The 14,181-nt window shown below is 40.4% G+C and overlaps 1 protein-coding gene across 2 annotated transcripts in view; it reads right to left on the bottom strand.

Moving 5' to 3' along the window:
• LOC138652058 (B-cell receptor CD22-like) overlaps positions 1 to 11,143 on the bottom strand; it is a 55,857-nt gene extending 44,714 nt beyond the window's left edge. The window contains exons 1-4 of one of the 2 annotated variants that reach the window (XM_069742781.1): positions 11,104 to 11,143; positions 6,104 to 6,168; positions 5,653 to 6,021; positions 999 to 1,286 (exon numbers count right to left, since the gene is read on the bottom strand). In XM_069742781.1, the coding sequence (XP_069598882.1) occupies positions 999 to 1,286; positions 5,653 to 6,021; positions 6,104 to 6,146 (700 nt within the window). In that variant the 5' untranslated portion in view covers positions 6,147 to 6,168; positions 11,104 to 11,143. Of the gene's footprint in view, positions 1 to 998; positions 1,287 to 5,652; positions 6,022 to 6,103; positions 6,169 to 10,083; positions 10,171 to 11,103 lie in introns of those variants that run through there. The other variant, XM_069742782.1, reaches the window with a different exon arrangement.
• Positions 11,144 to 14,181: the final 3,038 nt, after the last annotated feature.

Below are 14,181 nucleotides of genomic sequence, written 5' to 3'. Positions count from 1 at the left end.
GACTGTCTCTAAGCCAGAGAAACCAAAGAAAGACCTGACTTACAGACCACCCCGAAGCACGGACATGTTCCTCATCATAGAGACAGACTGTTTGTGCTTCGGGGTGCCTTGTAGGTGGAAGGTCTTTCCTTGGTTTTTCTGGTTTAAAACAGGAAGATGAGACTCTGCCTACAGTCAAGCCATGATGCACACCTAAATTACTTATTATTGGTGTCACAAATACCACAGGTCTACAAAAAATGTTTTGCAATCATCGCAGATGACTTTGTACTTTTATGAATCATCTTTTTGTCCTGATTTCCCATATTTATATTTTTTTTTGTTTTACTGCTTTATGACAATAAACACTTTTTTATAGAAAAAATAATTGTTTTGGCATCGCTTTATTCTGAGAGTTCTAACTTTTTTTAAATTTTTTGCAGGACAAGATGACGTTTTCATCGCTATCACTTTTGTTGCGATTTGACTATTTGATCGCGTTTTATTCTACTTTTTGTTTGGCGGCATGATGAAAAAGCAAAGGTTTTTGCTCTGTTTTTTTAGTTTTTTTTACGGTGTCCACTGAAGGAGTTAACAAGTGTGACAGTTTTTTAGGTCGGCTCGTTATGGATGCAGCGATACCAAATATGTGTACTTTTTTGTTTTTACATAAATATATGTATTTATTGGTTTAAGATTGTTTCTTTTTTTCATTTATTTTGTGATTTTTTTTATAGTTTTAAACCAATTTTAACTTTTTTTTACTTTTTACTTAGTCCTTATGCAGGACTTCAATTTTTATTTGTCTGGTCACTGGACTCATACAATGCAATACACCGACTGCTCATAAACGTTGGCGCTCTACGGAACCCAACAAGGGCCGACATTTATGTACAGTGGGCGGTCTTGAAGCGGTTAAGGAATGAAAAGAGCAAGATGGTTGCTAAATTTGGTGCATTCAGATTGTAAGTGAATGTAAGATACAATGTTAATAGTACACAGCCGCATATAATACGTACAGTTGATGTTCAGCGTTCCTGATACCTCAGCTTTTCGTCCATTATGATATGTAGCCGTGCACTGGATAGTAGTCCCATCATCCACGTATGAAGGAATATATGTAAGATTTGATGCTTCTATCCAGGATCCTCCAGAAATCTCCCCCACCTGATTTTGAGCTTGACCCGGCTTGTTCCATTCTAGTGAAGGAGGACTGGATCGGCACGTATGTACTATTGTACATCGTATGAGGGTGGCTTCTCCTTCAGTCATGATATTGGGTCCAAAAAGCTGAATTTCATTCGCACCTGTGGAAGTTTAATTTAAGAATCAGATGCCATTATTCATTCCTGCCCATCCTGATCCCACCGGTACCATTGATTCCAGAGTCACAGTGCAGTTTACATGTTACTGCTGGATAGAATTGGATGCCATTTTTCTATTTAAACATCTTGGAATAAAGTTCTACTTTTTCATCTGGGCATTCGGTTGGAGGAGTTTTATATTGGTGTCACAATATGTCAGCACTCATCACTTGTAACTCAAAATGGCATCTTTATTGAGGGGACATGCACACAGTATGGACCTAGGTATTAGTCGGATCGTCTAGGATAGTGCAATCCAGAAAATTGGGCATCACAAGAGAAGTCTTGGAGATGGATGTGTGAGTTTTGGATTATGGAGGATGTTAGTCTTAGATCAGTTACACAACGGAGAGCATGAGAAAGGTGATAGACGGATATGATGGTGGAGAAGTAGGGCAGTATAGCACTGTGGAGGGTTTTGTGGGTGACATTGATGAGTTTGTACTGTACTCTGTAGCAGATGGGTAAGCAGTGAAATGACTGCCACAAGGTGTAGCAGCTGGACAGGAATATAATCCTAACCCCAAAAAAATGAACTGGAGTACAAGTTGGTACTATTGCAAAATAGGTGAATGTTAACACTGGCTTCTAAACAGACATACCCAAGATAGAAGCAAAATGAACATATAACTTACTCTATGTAAGTAAGCAAAAGCAACAGTGCATATAAATAGCATAGGGTACTTAGTAAACACTCTTTTTATAAAAAAAAAAATAAAGCATAAAACCATTTCACCAAGACAAGGTGTACCCAAATTGGAATGGAAAATATATTTCTAGCTTCCGAATTCAGGTTGGACTGGAGATGGAAAAGATGGAGACAGAAAAGTTTGGTAAGAGGGAGACTGATCAGTAGAATTTTGCAATAGTCCAGAGGACAATGAATCAGAGCAGCAGTAAGAATTTTTGCTGTTTCAAAGCTGAGAAAAGGTCAAATTCTGGAGATGTTTTTTAGAAGTAGGTGACATGATCGAGTGAGTGATCAAATACTGGAAATAAAGGAAAGTTTTGGGTCAATTATGACCACAAACATGAAGCTGTGAGTTATGGTTGAAGCATTCAAGGAAATTGCTATATTGGGTACAGGTAGGTTAGTAGAGAGAGGAAACATGAAAAGTTCAGTTTCAGTATATCTTTGGAGCATGGAAGAAAATGCACCAAATACAGCCTATAACATCGTAACTATTGTAGATATTGTCTGTGTTGGGATTTAATCCCAAGACCCAAGCACAGTCTAAAAGGAAAGTTTTTATCTGTCTTTTTCTTATCCCCTCTCAACCAGGCCACATGAAAGTTGCATGTGCTGGGAAACTAGGAGTCTGTAAAAGCAAAATTATGCAATCGCATCTTTAGTGAAGTATATGGGCAATGCGGTAAGTGAGAATTGGGAGACCCTAATTTACCATAAAGGTGAAGACCCTAAAGCTGAAATTTATGGCATATCTTGTAAATGTTAAGTGCACAAGTAAACAAAGACCTTGTCATGCACAGTGTAGGACAGACTAAGTGCAGAGCAAAGGGATAAAGGGAAGTGGGCCCAACACTAGGGAAGCAGGGGGCGGAGACACCTAGGCAGATCTAACATCATCCTGTCTGCCTTAAGAAACTCTAAATAGGTTCCACATCTATCGCTGAGCATCATACCTAGTCCTTGACAGACCCTAGCGATAAGCCCTGATTAGGGAAGGAAGAGGTGCCCACTGGTTGAACCCCAGTAACACTAAAGACAGCTAGCATATGCAAAAGAAGGGGAAACTTAGCTTGAGTAGACTCAGAGGGAAACACTGTTGTCCTTCAAACTCCAAAGAAGAAGCTAGTTTAGTGCTGCAGCTCTAAGCCTCAACAGAGAAGTGCAAATAGAAAATATCACCCACAGGAAGTTGGGAGTTATAAACACCCAGATCCAGGTGTGACCATTAGAGCCGTGGGAGGTGGCATCAAAAGGACCAGGCAGAAGTCTGCAAAGCAAACTGCTGAGACCCTCTGCAGCCAGATGCAGTGCAATGTTCTGCAGCCTCTGACACATCCTTGACAAACGGTTGCAATTGTGCTAAATTTACATAAAGCTATTAGCAAAAATTTGGATTAAGAATAGAGATGGGTGAACTTGAACAGTAAAGTTCGGCATTCATACTGAACACCTGCTATTCAGGCACGGACGCCGAACACAGACTTCACCAGGAATTCCGTGTTACTGTTCAGGTTCGCCTCCCTGAACACTGGGTGTTTATCACACTATCATGTGCCTGATAGCATGGCAAACACCTCTTCTGATCGGTGGCAAAAACATTACTTCCAGTCAGACAGTCGCAATTCCCACACTGTCAAATGACAGCGTGAGCCCGCAGTTGTGATCGGATGTATAAAATTTACCTCCGGTCACTGGTGTCAGCTGATGGGACTACTGCTTACATCAGCAGATGCCTGCTGCCGCTAATTACTTCAAAAGTAATAGGATGCTGATGGGGGTATTCATCAGCTGATGTCTGCCCTATAAATAAGTAATTAAAAACAAAACCAGCGTGGGTTCCCCTGTATTTTTGATAACCAGCCAGGCAAAACTCACAACTGGGGACTGCAACCCTCAACTGTCAGCTTCAGCAAGGCTGGTTATCAAGAATAGAGGGTGTTAGGAGTCAAGTTCCAGTCGCTGCAAAGGGGGAATCTCGAACCATGTCCGCTGCGGTCTTCCATTCTGCATCAGCCGCATTGGAACCTGCTCAGTGGAGACGTCGGTCCCAGTGTCTTGCTCAGTCTCACGCTGTGCAAAGGGTTACTGCTGCTTTTCCAGCTTCTGCCACTGAAGCCAGTGCTGGGCAGCGGCGAGCAGATGCTTTTGGGACTAAGTCCTGCTTTTCCGCTTCTGAGCATGCCCAGGGCTAGATCTTCCGTTGGAGATCGAGGGTCACATACTCAGATACTGCAGCAGATCCCATTGGTCCTCCAGGAAGTTCCTGAAGGTGCTCAACTTCTGTCGCAGCCTCGCATTGGTACTTCTGGGAAGGTCCTGTACATGCTGCAGCTATAAAAGGTTTGCATGACCGCACGGCCATGCGCTAGTGTAAACTATGTATGTGCTCAGCGCCAGTGTGGTCGTGTGTGTGCAGTCAGGGATCCGGCTGAAATAAGCCCCTAGAATGCTGGCACCTCCGGCGAGGAGTTTCATGTGTGTGGATTCAGGGCTGGCTAATAGCCATTAGAATTCCGGCTCCACCGGAGAGGAGTTGCATGTTTGCATTTGACTGCATGACCACTGTCGGCTCTACTAAGTAGCTGTGTTCCCCTGTGAGCTAAACAGGGCACAGCGTTCTCTTTGCTAACGGACTCTGTGAAGTAACAGAGTTCGTTTATACTAATATACTTCACCGCCTTACTTAGCAGCAGGTTCTTTCCTGCACGGTGGATTCCGGGTTGCGAACGCACCTATCACTACTAATAAATATATTCGGTGCGTTCCGCCAACCCTAACAGAGGGTTCCCCACTCTGATATTTTTTTAATTGTTTAAATAAATAATTTTTAAAAATGGCATGGTGTCCCCCCATTTTTGACAACCAGACTTGCCAAAGCAGATAACTGGGGGCTGATATTCTCAGGCTAGTAAGGGACCATGGGTATTGCCCCCTCAGCCTAAAAATAGCTGCCCGCAGCTGCCCAGAAAAGGCACATCTATTAGATTTGCCTTGCTCTTCCAACTTGCCCTGTAGTGGTGGCAAGTGGGATTCATATTTGTGAGGTTAATGTCACCTTTGTATTGTCTGGTGACATCAAACCCACAGATTAGTAATGGTGAGGCGTCTATCAGACACCCGTCCATTACTAATCCTATAGTTATATTGGAAATAAAGACACATCCAGAATAAAGTCTTCTATTAGAAATAAAACAAATCAGAGAATCAATTTTTTATTTAAAAATAGCAGACACAGCTATTCTCACCTAACGCCTATTCCACTGAAGCCCTTGTCTCCTGTAACAAAACTAAAATAAAAAAAACAACAATATCCCTCACCTGTCGGTCGTTCTGTCCCACGCTGTAATCCATGTCTGGGGGATAAATAGTTTTTAACCTGGATGGTGCCAAGTTGCGACCGTCAAGGCTATCTATCATGTATGTGGTCTTTTATTTACAGCCTACCTAACTGAAACAGACCAGTTCAATGTGGGATTTACTGCTTTCCACCTCACCACTGATATGAATACACACACTAGCAGAACATATTATAAAAACACATTTTATCATTGAATATAATGATTCAACTAATCAGAAGATTTCCACAGGTTCTTGGTATTGGCCATTTTTTATATTTACCTGTGAGAGAGAGATAAACATATCCTTCATGTTCATCAGCTGCATTTATTGCTATATCTTCTGCAATCCCTGGATAATAATATTTGTCACCATCTTCTCTCTTCACAGGATCTATCCGCAGGGTGCAGCTGTTATCTGCCGACACCAGTGAAGTCCGACCTTTATAACTTATCCTTATAGACGAAGATGAATCCTTGGTGTTTAGGATCTGTATATAATCTCTTGAATGATATAAGTACCATACAGCGCTAGACGCTCCTGATCTCCTGGCAGGATGATAAGTACAAGGAATCTCCACACAGGAGCCAATCAGAGCAGTAATTCTAGAAGGGAACGTCCATCGCTGACAGACAGAACCCAGATAGAAGCCTGGAAACAATGAGCAGAACATGAGGTCGTAGTCATAGAATCTCATTATATTGGATTATTCTGTAATTATGAGATTATTTACCTTGATAGATGAGGAGAAGATAAATCTGCTTAATAGGATTCATTCTGGATTAGGCTAATCAGTGACTACAACAGAAAAAACAGTGATGGTACATGGAAAAGGTAAAATAGATACAAAAATGTGTTAATGTCATTAAAATGATCTACCTTAATGCATTTACACTCAAATGTTTTAAAGGGAATTGCCAATGTCCAGAAATGCTATATGCCTGGAAACATAGGGTTAATCTACAATTTTAAATCCTGGGTGTCTTATTTGAGCAGAAGCTACTTTAAGAAAATGAATTTATATCCTCCATGTAGTGACCAATCAAAGCAGGTTGTCAATCAAACTATTGGGGAGTGATTCCTGCCACTGTTCACACTATAATGAGCAGTGACTGTGACTTACACAGGCAAATGACTAAAAGTGAACAGCAACCGGGAGGGTATAAGTTCATTTTTTTCATGTATCCATTGCTTAAGTTAGGGTCAAAGTATGTTAATTGTGATTAATGTACTGTACATGTATTGTTTCCTGAAACATCAGGAATTTGGAGCCTAAATAATTCCCAGAGGCCAATGGGAAAATTGTAAGATTCAGATGACGTAAAAATAATATAAATCTGATTTAAAAGTATATGTAAAAAATCAAAAGAATTTAAAATATAGATTTAACAAAAAAAAAACAGTTTTAAACAATAGGTCAAATATTCCAGGATATTCTCCACAGCACATTTTAAAACTAGATATAGCCAGCAATTTATTCAGAGTAACTCAGTTCGTCAAGGAAGGTAAACATAAAGTGTTTTTTTTTTTTTTTTTGGGGGGGGGGGGTAACTGTCCCATTTTCCTTTCAAATTTGAAGCTGATGTGGTGGGCCAAAATCTTCTCCATGAGACGTAAACCCACGTTACCGACCCGATTGCCCCAGAACAGGTAGAGAGGAGAAGATTTACACCTAAGATTCTTTAAATTAGTAATCTATGCCAACAAGAAAAGATCCCTCTTTCCCTTGACGTAGAGAAGGTGTTAGAAAAGATCAGATGGATATTTATGCATGATATTGTTCTCAAATATGTATTCAGGTTCCAATCTCTTTCATCTCAGCCATCTCTTCCCTTTACACTCAGAGCTCATTGGTGTTTTGTCCTCTTCCTAAAATATACTTAAAATTGTCTCCATCCTTATTTGTACTCACTAAGAAAATAATTTAATAAAAAAAGGCAAGCTGAAAATAATTCAAGGTTTTACGGTGTTGGTCTTATATCATGGAAGCGTTTGGTGATGACCTCCCTCTTGCCTATTATCATTAATCCTTAACCGTTTTTCCAGTTATCCCAAAGAGTTTTAATATCCTTCTCAGGTCTCTAAAAGTAATTGCTCAAAATTCAAGGTCTTAAACATTGTCTCCCGAAATAAGATATAACATGTTAGGGCATCTTAGGTTAGGATATGGGTGGAACCAGATGGACTTAAAGTCTTCCTTCAACCTTAATAACTATGTTACTAAGAAAATCTGTGCAATCAAAAAACTCTTTCTCTTACGTAACCTTAAAATCTCACTAATTTTTGGATTTTGTGTTTTAGAACAGTTGGCAGAAATAAAATAAAATAAATTAGGTATCCCTTTATTTACCTAATTGTGTGAAAAAGTGTTTGCCCCTTCCTTATTTCACATTCTTTTGCATGTTTTTCACACTTAAATGTTTCAGATCAAAAAACAAATTTTAATAGTAGACAAAACCATCACAATTAAACACAAAATGCAGTTTTTAAATGAAGGTCTTTATTGGTAAGGGAAAAAGAAACCCAAGCCTACAGGCCCTGTGGGAAAACGTTATCCCCCCAACACACCTTAAAACATAAACTAACTGCGTTTATCATATCTTTGGGAAGCAGAGTTTCAATTCCCTAGCTGCATGCAGGCCTGGTTACTGCCACATCTGTTTGCAATCAGGAAATCACTTAAATAAGACCTGCCTGACAAAGTGAAGTAGACAAAAAGGTCCTCAAAAGCTAGACATCATGCCACAAACTAAATAAATTCTGGAACAAATGAGAAACAAAGTATTTGAGATATATCAGTCTGGAAAAGGTTATCAAGCCATCTCTCAAGATTTGGGACTCCAGTGAGAGCCGTTATCCACAAATGGCGAAAACATGGAACAGTGGTGAACCTTAACAGGAGTGGCTGGCCGACCACAATTAACGCAAGAGCACAGTGATGACTCATGTAAGAGCTCACAAAAGACCCCACAACAACATCCAAACAACTGCAGGCCTTACTTGCCTCAGTTACGGTCAGTGTTCATGACTCCACCATAAGAAACAGACTGGCAAACATGGCCTGCATGGCAGAGTTCCAAGACAAAAACCACTGCTGAGCAATAGGAACATAAAGGCTCATCTCAGTTTTGCCAGAACACATCTTGATGATCTCCAAGACTTTTGGGAGAATACTCTGTGGACTGGCAAGACAAAAGTTGAACCTTTTGGAAGTTCAATGTCCCATTTCATCTGGCATAGAAGCAACACCGCACTTTAGAAAAGAAACATCATACCAACAGTAAAATATGGTGATGGTAGTGTGACAGTCTGGGGCTGTTTTGCTGCTTCAAGAGCTGGAAGACTTGCTGTAGTAAATGGAACTGTGAATTCAGCTATCTACAAAAAATTCCTGAGGAAGAATGTCCGGCCATCTGTTCGTGACCTCAAGCTAACGTGCACTTGGGTTATGCAGCAGGACAATGATCCAAAACACACCAGTAAGTCCACCTCTGAATGGCTTAAGAAACATAAAGTTAAGACTTTGGAGTGGCCTAGTCAAAGTCCTGACCTTAATCTGATTGAGATGCTGTGGCATGACCTTAAAAAGGCGGTTAATGTTCAGAAACCTCCAATGTGGTAAATTACAACAATTCCGCGAAGATGAGTGGGCCAAAATTCCTCCAGAGCGTTGTAAAGACTCACTGCCAGTTATCGCAACCTTTGACTGCAGTTGTTGCTGCTAACGGTGGCCCAACAAGTTATTAGGTTTATGGGGCAATTACGTTTTCACACAGGGCCTTGTATGTTTGGATTTCTTTTTCCCTTAATAATTAATGGAAATGCTGTACTTTCTGGTGTATAAGATGACTGGGCGTATAAGACGACCCCCAACTTTTCCGTATAAAATATGGAATTTGGGATATACCCGCCGTATAAGACGGGGGTCATCTTTTACGCCCAGTCGTCTTATACGGTGGGTGGTTCCCAGGGTCTGGAGGAGAGGAGACTCTCTTTCAGGCCCTGGGATCCATATTCATGTAAAAATAAAGAATAAAAATAAAAAATATGGATATACTCACCCCTCCGCTGGACCCTGGCTCTCAGTGGTGCAAGCGTCCGCCTCCATTCCTAAGAATGCAGTGAGTGAACGACCTGCGATGATGTCGCGGTCACGCGACCGCTCACGTGACCGCGACATCATCGAAGGTCCTTCACTCACTGCATTCTTAGGAACGAAGGCAGACACTTGCACCGCTGAGAGCCAGGGTCCGTCGGAGGGGTGAATATAGCCATATTTTTTATTTTAATTCTTTATTTTTACATGAATATGGATCCCAGGGCCTGAAGGAGAGTCTCCTCTCCTTCAGACCCTGGGAACCATCCAGGATCGCTCCGTGCACCCGTACCCGGCGTATTAGACGACCCCCGACTTTTGGGACAATTTTTAGGGGTTAAAAAGTCGTCTTATACGCCGGAAAATACGGTACCTTAATTTAAAAAAACTCATTTTGAGTTTGTTTGGTGATCTGAAGCATTTAAGTGTGAAAATCATGCAAAAGAAGAGGAAATCAGGAAGGGGGCAAACACTTTATCACACAACTGCATATATATACTGATACAGCACAAAAAAATTTGTGTCCCAAATAGTAGTTTGGTCAAAAAGGTGTTGTTTTCTGATGAATAGTGATAAAGAATATATAATATATAAAATCAAGTTTAGTTTCAAATCACCTGTGAAGACCAAATCTTTGCTGAATTTTCCATATCAATGGGATCATGCATCTTACAACCCGTCTCCTACGCATGAATAACACGGGACTAGTTAAAAGAATTAATTAATCAGCCATTATCGTTGTAAGAATCTTTGTCGCAACACATCACATATTGGTTTATTTCATAACGACAACTTCACTAAATAACAACTCTATCAAAAAGGAGAAGAATTTCAGATTTTTTTTTTAATATCTGCTTATTTTCATAAAACTCAGTACGAGCTGAAATTTTATGGAATCAAAATAATTTATAATGTAACCATTTTTTATGTTTTTGACAATATTTACCCAACATTGCTTTCAGGTTTGCTACAAAATAAAATTAGTGGGAGAAAAATTCTAAAATACAAAATTTTGGTGTAAAACCTGAAATATTGGATGTTATATAACCTGCATTCTTTTTTTTTTAAATTACAATTTAAGATGAAAAGAAAATTAGAATTTTGGGCCAAAAAAAACGGAGCTGAATTTTTCAAAATCTACGCGACTTTATGGTTTTCCTTGTGACCTGTGTTTTTTTTAGAATGCAAAAAATTAGTCATACAACCTCTGCCCTTAGATACAGCATTTTATGTGTCTGATAACATTGACCCAACTAAAGTTAGAAAGTTAGACTATAGAATGTTCCTCTTTCTGGTCCTTTGGATACACTTTGTACTGCAGTGTCATGTCCTTGGTTCCCCGTCATATTTTTGTCTGATTTTTTTCTACGTAGGCAAACATACTAAAATACTTTTAGATCATTTTTAATTTTTAAGACAAATAGCTCTGATCCCCACCATCATGGCCAATTTCAGCACATTGACAGACACAATGAATATGTAACAATGAGCACATTGCGTGTGACATCAGGAAATTACATTATATTAGAGGTCAGTAGTTGCAGATATACCAAATATCAACGTTATCTCTGCATGTAGATCTGTAGTTTATATTCAGTTCATAGATCTATGCTTAAAATTAATGAGTAATTACTTACATATTGAGTCCCACGAGTACAATGACACACAACTCAATTATCTGCATCTGAAATTTCAGGAAGTATCTCGGTCGTTTCCTGAAATGCACAATATCCTCTGTTGTAATTTAAATTAGTAATTTTTTTTTAGTTAAAACAAAAACTGATGTGTTTTCATTTACAACTCAACCACTTAGTGAGAGCACCGCACCTTGTTGACTGAAAGCTGATGCATTGTTATTGATCATTCACCCACTTAGTGAGAGCACCGCACATTGTTGACTGAAAGCTGATGCATTGTCATTGATCATTCATCCACTTAGTGAGAGCACTGCACCTTGTTGACTGAAAGCTGATGCATTGTCATTGATCAGTCACCTACTTAGTGAGAGCACTGCACATTGTTGACTGAAAGCTGATGCATTGTCATTGATCATTAAGTCACTTAGTGAGAGCACTGAACCTTGTTATCTGAAAGCTGATGCATTGCATTGATCAATCACGCACTTAGTGAGAGCACTGCACCTTGTTGACTGAAAGCTGATGCATTGTCATTGATTGTTCACCCACATAGTGAGAGCACTGAACATGTTTGACTGAAAGCTGATGCATTGTCATTGATCAGTCACCTACTTAGTGAGAGCACTGCACCTTGTTGACTGAAAGCTGATGCATTGTCATTGATCGTTCACCCTCATAGTGAGAGCACTGCACATTGTTGACTGAAAGCTGATGCATTGCCATTGATCAGTCACCTACTTAGTGAGAGCACTGCACATTGTTGACTGAAAGCTGATGCATTGTCATTGATCATTAACTCACTTAGTGAGAGCACTGAACCTTGTTATCTGAAAGCTGATGCATTGTCATTGATCAATCACTCACTTAGTGAGAGCACTGCACCTTGTTGACTGAAAGCTGATGCATTGTCATTGATCGTTCACCCACATAGTGAGAGCACTGCACATTGTTGACTGAAAGCTGATGCATTGTCATTGATCAGTCACCTACTTAGTGAGAGCACTGCACCTTGTTGACTGAAAGCCGATGCATTGTCATTGATCGTTCACCCACATAGTGAGAGCACTGCACATTGTTGACTGAAAGCTGATGCATTGTCATTGATCATTCACCCACTTAGTGAGAGCACCGCACCTTGTTGACTGAAAGCTGATGCATTGTTATTGATCATTCACCCACTTAGTGAGAGCAGCGCACATTGTTGACTGAAAGCTGATGCATTGTCATTGATCAGTCACCTACTTAGTGAGAGCATTGCACATTGTTGACTGAAAGCTGATGCATTGTCATTGATCAGTCACCTACTTAGTGAGAGCACTGCACATTGTTGACTGAAAGCTGATGTATTGTCATTGATCATTAAGTCACTTAGTGAGAGCACTGAACCTTGTTATCTGAAAGCTGATGCATTGTCATTGATCAATCACCCACTTAGTGAGAGCACTGCACCTTGTTGACTGAAAGCTGATGCATTGTCATTGATCGTTCACCACACATAGTGAGAGCACTGCACATTGTTGACTGAAAGCTGATGCATTGTCATTGATCAGTCATCTACTTAGTGAGAGCACTGCACCTTGTTGACTGAAAGCTGATGCATTGTCATTGATCGTTCACCCACATAGTGAGAGCACTGCACATTGTTGACTGAAAGCTGATGCATTGTCATTGATCAGTCACCTACTTAGTGAGAGCACTGCACATTGTTGACTGAAAGCTGATGCATTGTCATTGATCATTAACTCACTTAGTGAGAGCACTGAACCTTGTTATCTGAAAGCTGATGCATTGTCATTGATCAATCACCCACTTAGTGAGAGCACTGCACCTTGTTGACTGAAAGCTGCTGCATTTTCATTAATCATTCACCCACTTAGTGAGAGCACCGCACCTTGTTGACTGAAAGCTGATGCATTGTTATTGATCATTCACCCACTTAGTGAGAACACCGCACATTGTTGACTGAAAGCTGATGCATTGTCATTGATCATTCATCCACTTAGTGAGAGCACTGCACCTTGTTGACTGAAAGCTGATGCATTGCCATTGATCAGTCACCTACTTAGTGAGAGCACTGCACATTGTTGACTGAAAGCTGATGCATTGTCGTTGATCATTAACTCACTTAGTGAGAGCACTGAACCTTGTTATCTGAAAGCTGATGCATTGTCATTGATCAATCACTCACTTAGTGAGAGCACTGCACCTTGTTGACTGAAAGCTGATGCATTGTCATTGATCGTTCACCCACATAGTGAGAGCACTGCACATTGTTGACTGAAAGCTGATGCATTGTCATTGATCATTCACCCACTTAGTGAGAGCACCGCACCTTGTTGACTGAAAGCTGATGCATTGTTATTGATCATTCACCCACTTAGTGAGAGCACCGCACATTGTTGACTGAAAGCTGATGCATTGTCATTGATCATTCATCCACTTAGTGAGAGCACTGCACCTTGTTGACTGAAAGCTGATGCATTGTCATTGATCGTTCACCCACATAGTGAGAGCACTGCACATTGTTGACTGAAAGCTGATGCATTGTCATTGATCAGTCACCTACTTAGTGAGAGCACTGCACATTGTTGACTGAAAGCTGATGCATTGTCATTGATCATTAACTCACTTAGTGAGAGCAGTGAACCTTGTTATCTGAAAGCTGATGCATTGTCATTGATCAATCACCCACTTAGTAAGAGCACTGCACCTTGTTGACTGAAAGCTGATGCATTGTCATTGATCGTTCACCCACATAGTGAGAGCACTGCACATTGTTGACTGAAAGCTGATGCATTGTCATTGATCAGTCACCTACTTAGTGAGAGCACTGCACCTTGTTGACTGAAAGCTGATGCATTGTCATTGATCGTTCACCCACATAGTGAGAGCACTGCACATTGTTGACTGAAAGCTGATGCATTGTCATTGATCAGTCACCTACTTAGTGAGAGCACTGCACATTGTTGATTGAAAGCTGATGCATTGTCATTGATCATTAACTCACTTAGTGAGAGCACTGAACCTTGTTATCTGAAAGCTGATGCATTGTCATTGATCAATCACCCACTTAGTGAG

Source organism: Ranitomeya imitator, chromosome 10, assembly GCF_032444005.1.
Source record: "Ranitomeya imitator isolate aRanImi1 chromosome 10, aRanImi1.pri, whole genome shotgun sequence".
Taxonomy (NCBI): domain Eukaryota; kingdom Metazoa; phylum Chordata; class Amphibia; order Anura; family Dendrobatidae; genus Ranitomeya; species Ranitomeya imitator.
This window is presented reverse-complemented; position numbering and strand designations above follow the sequence as displayed.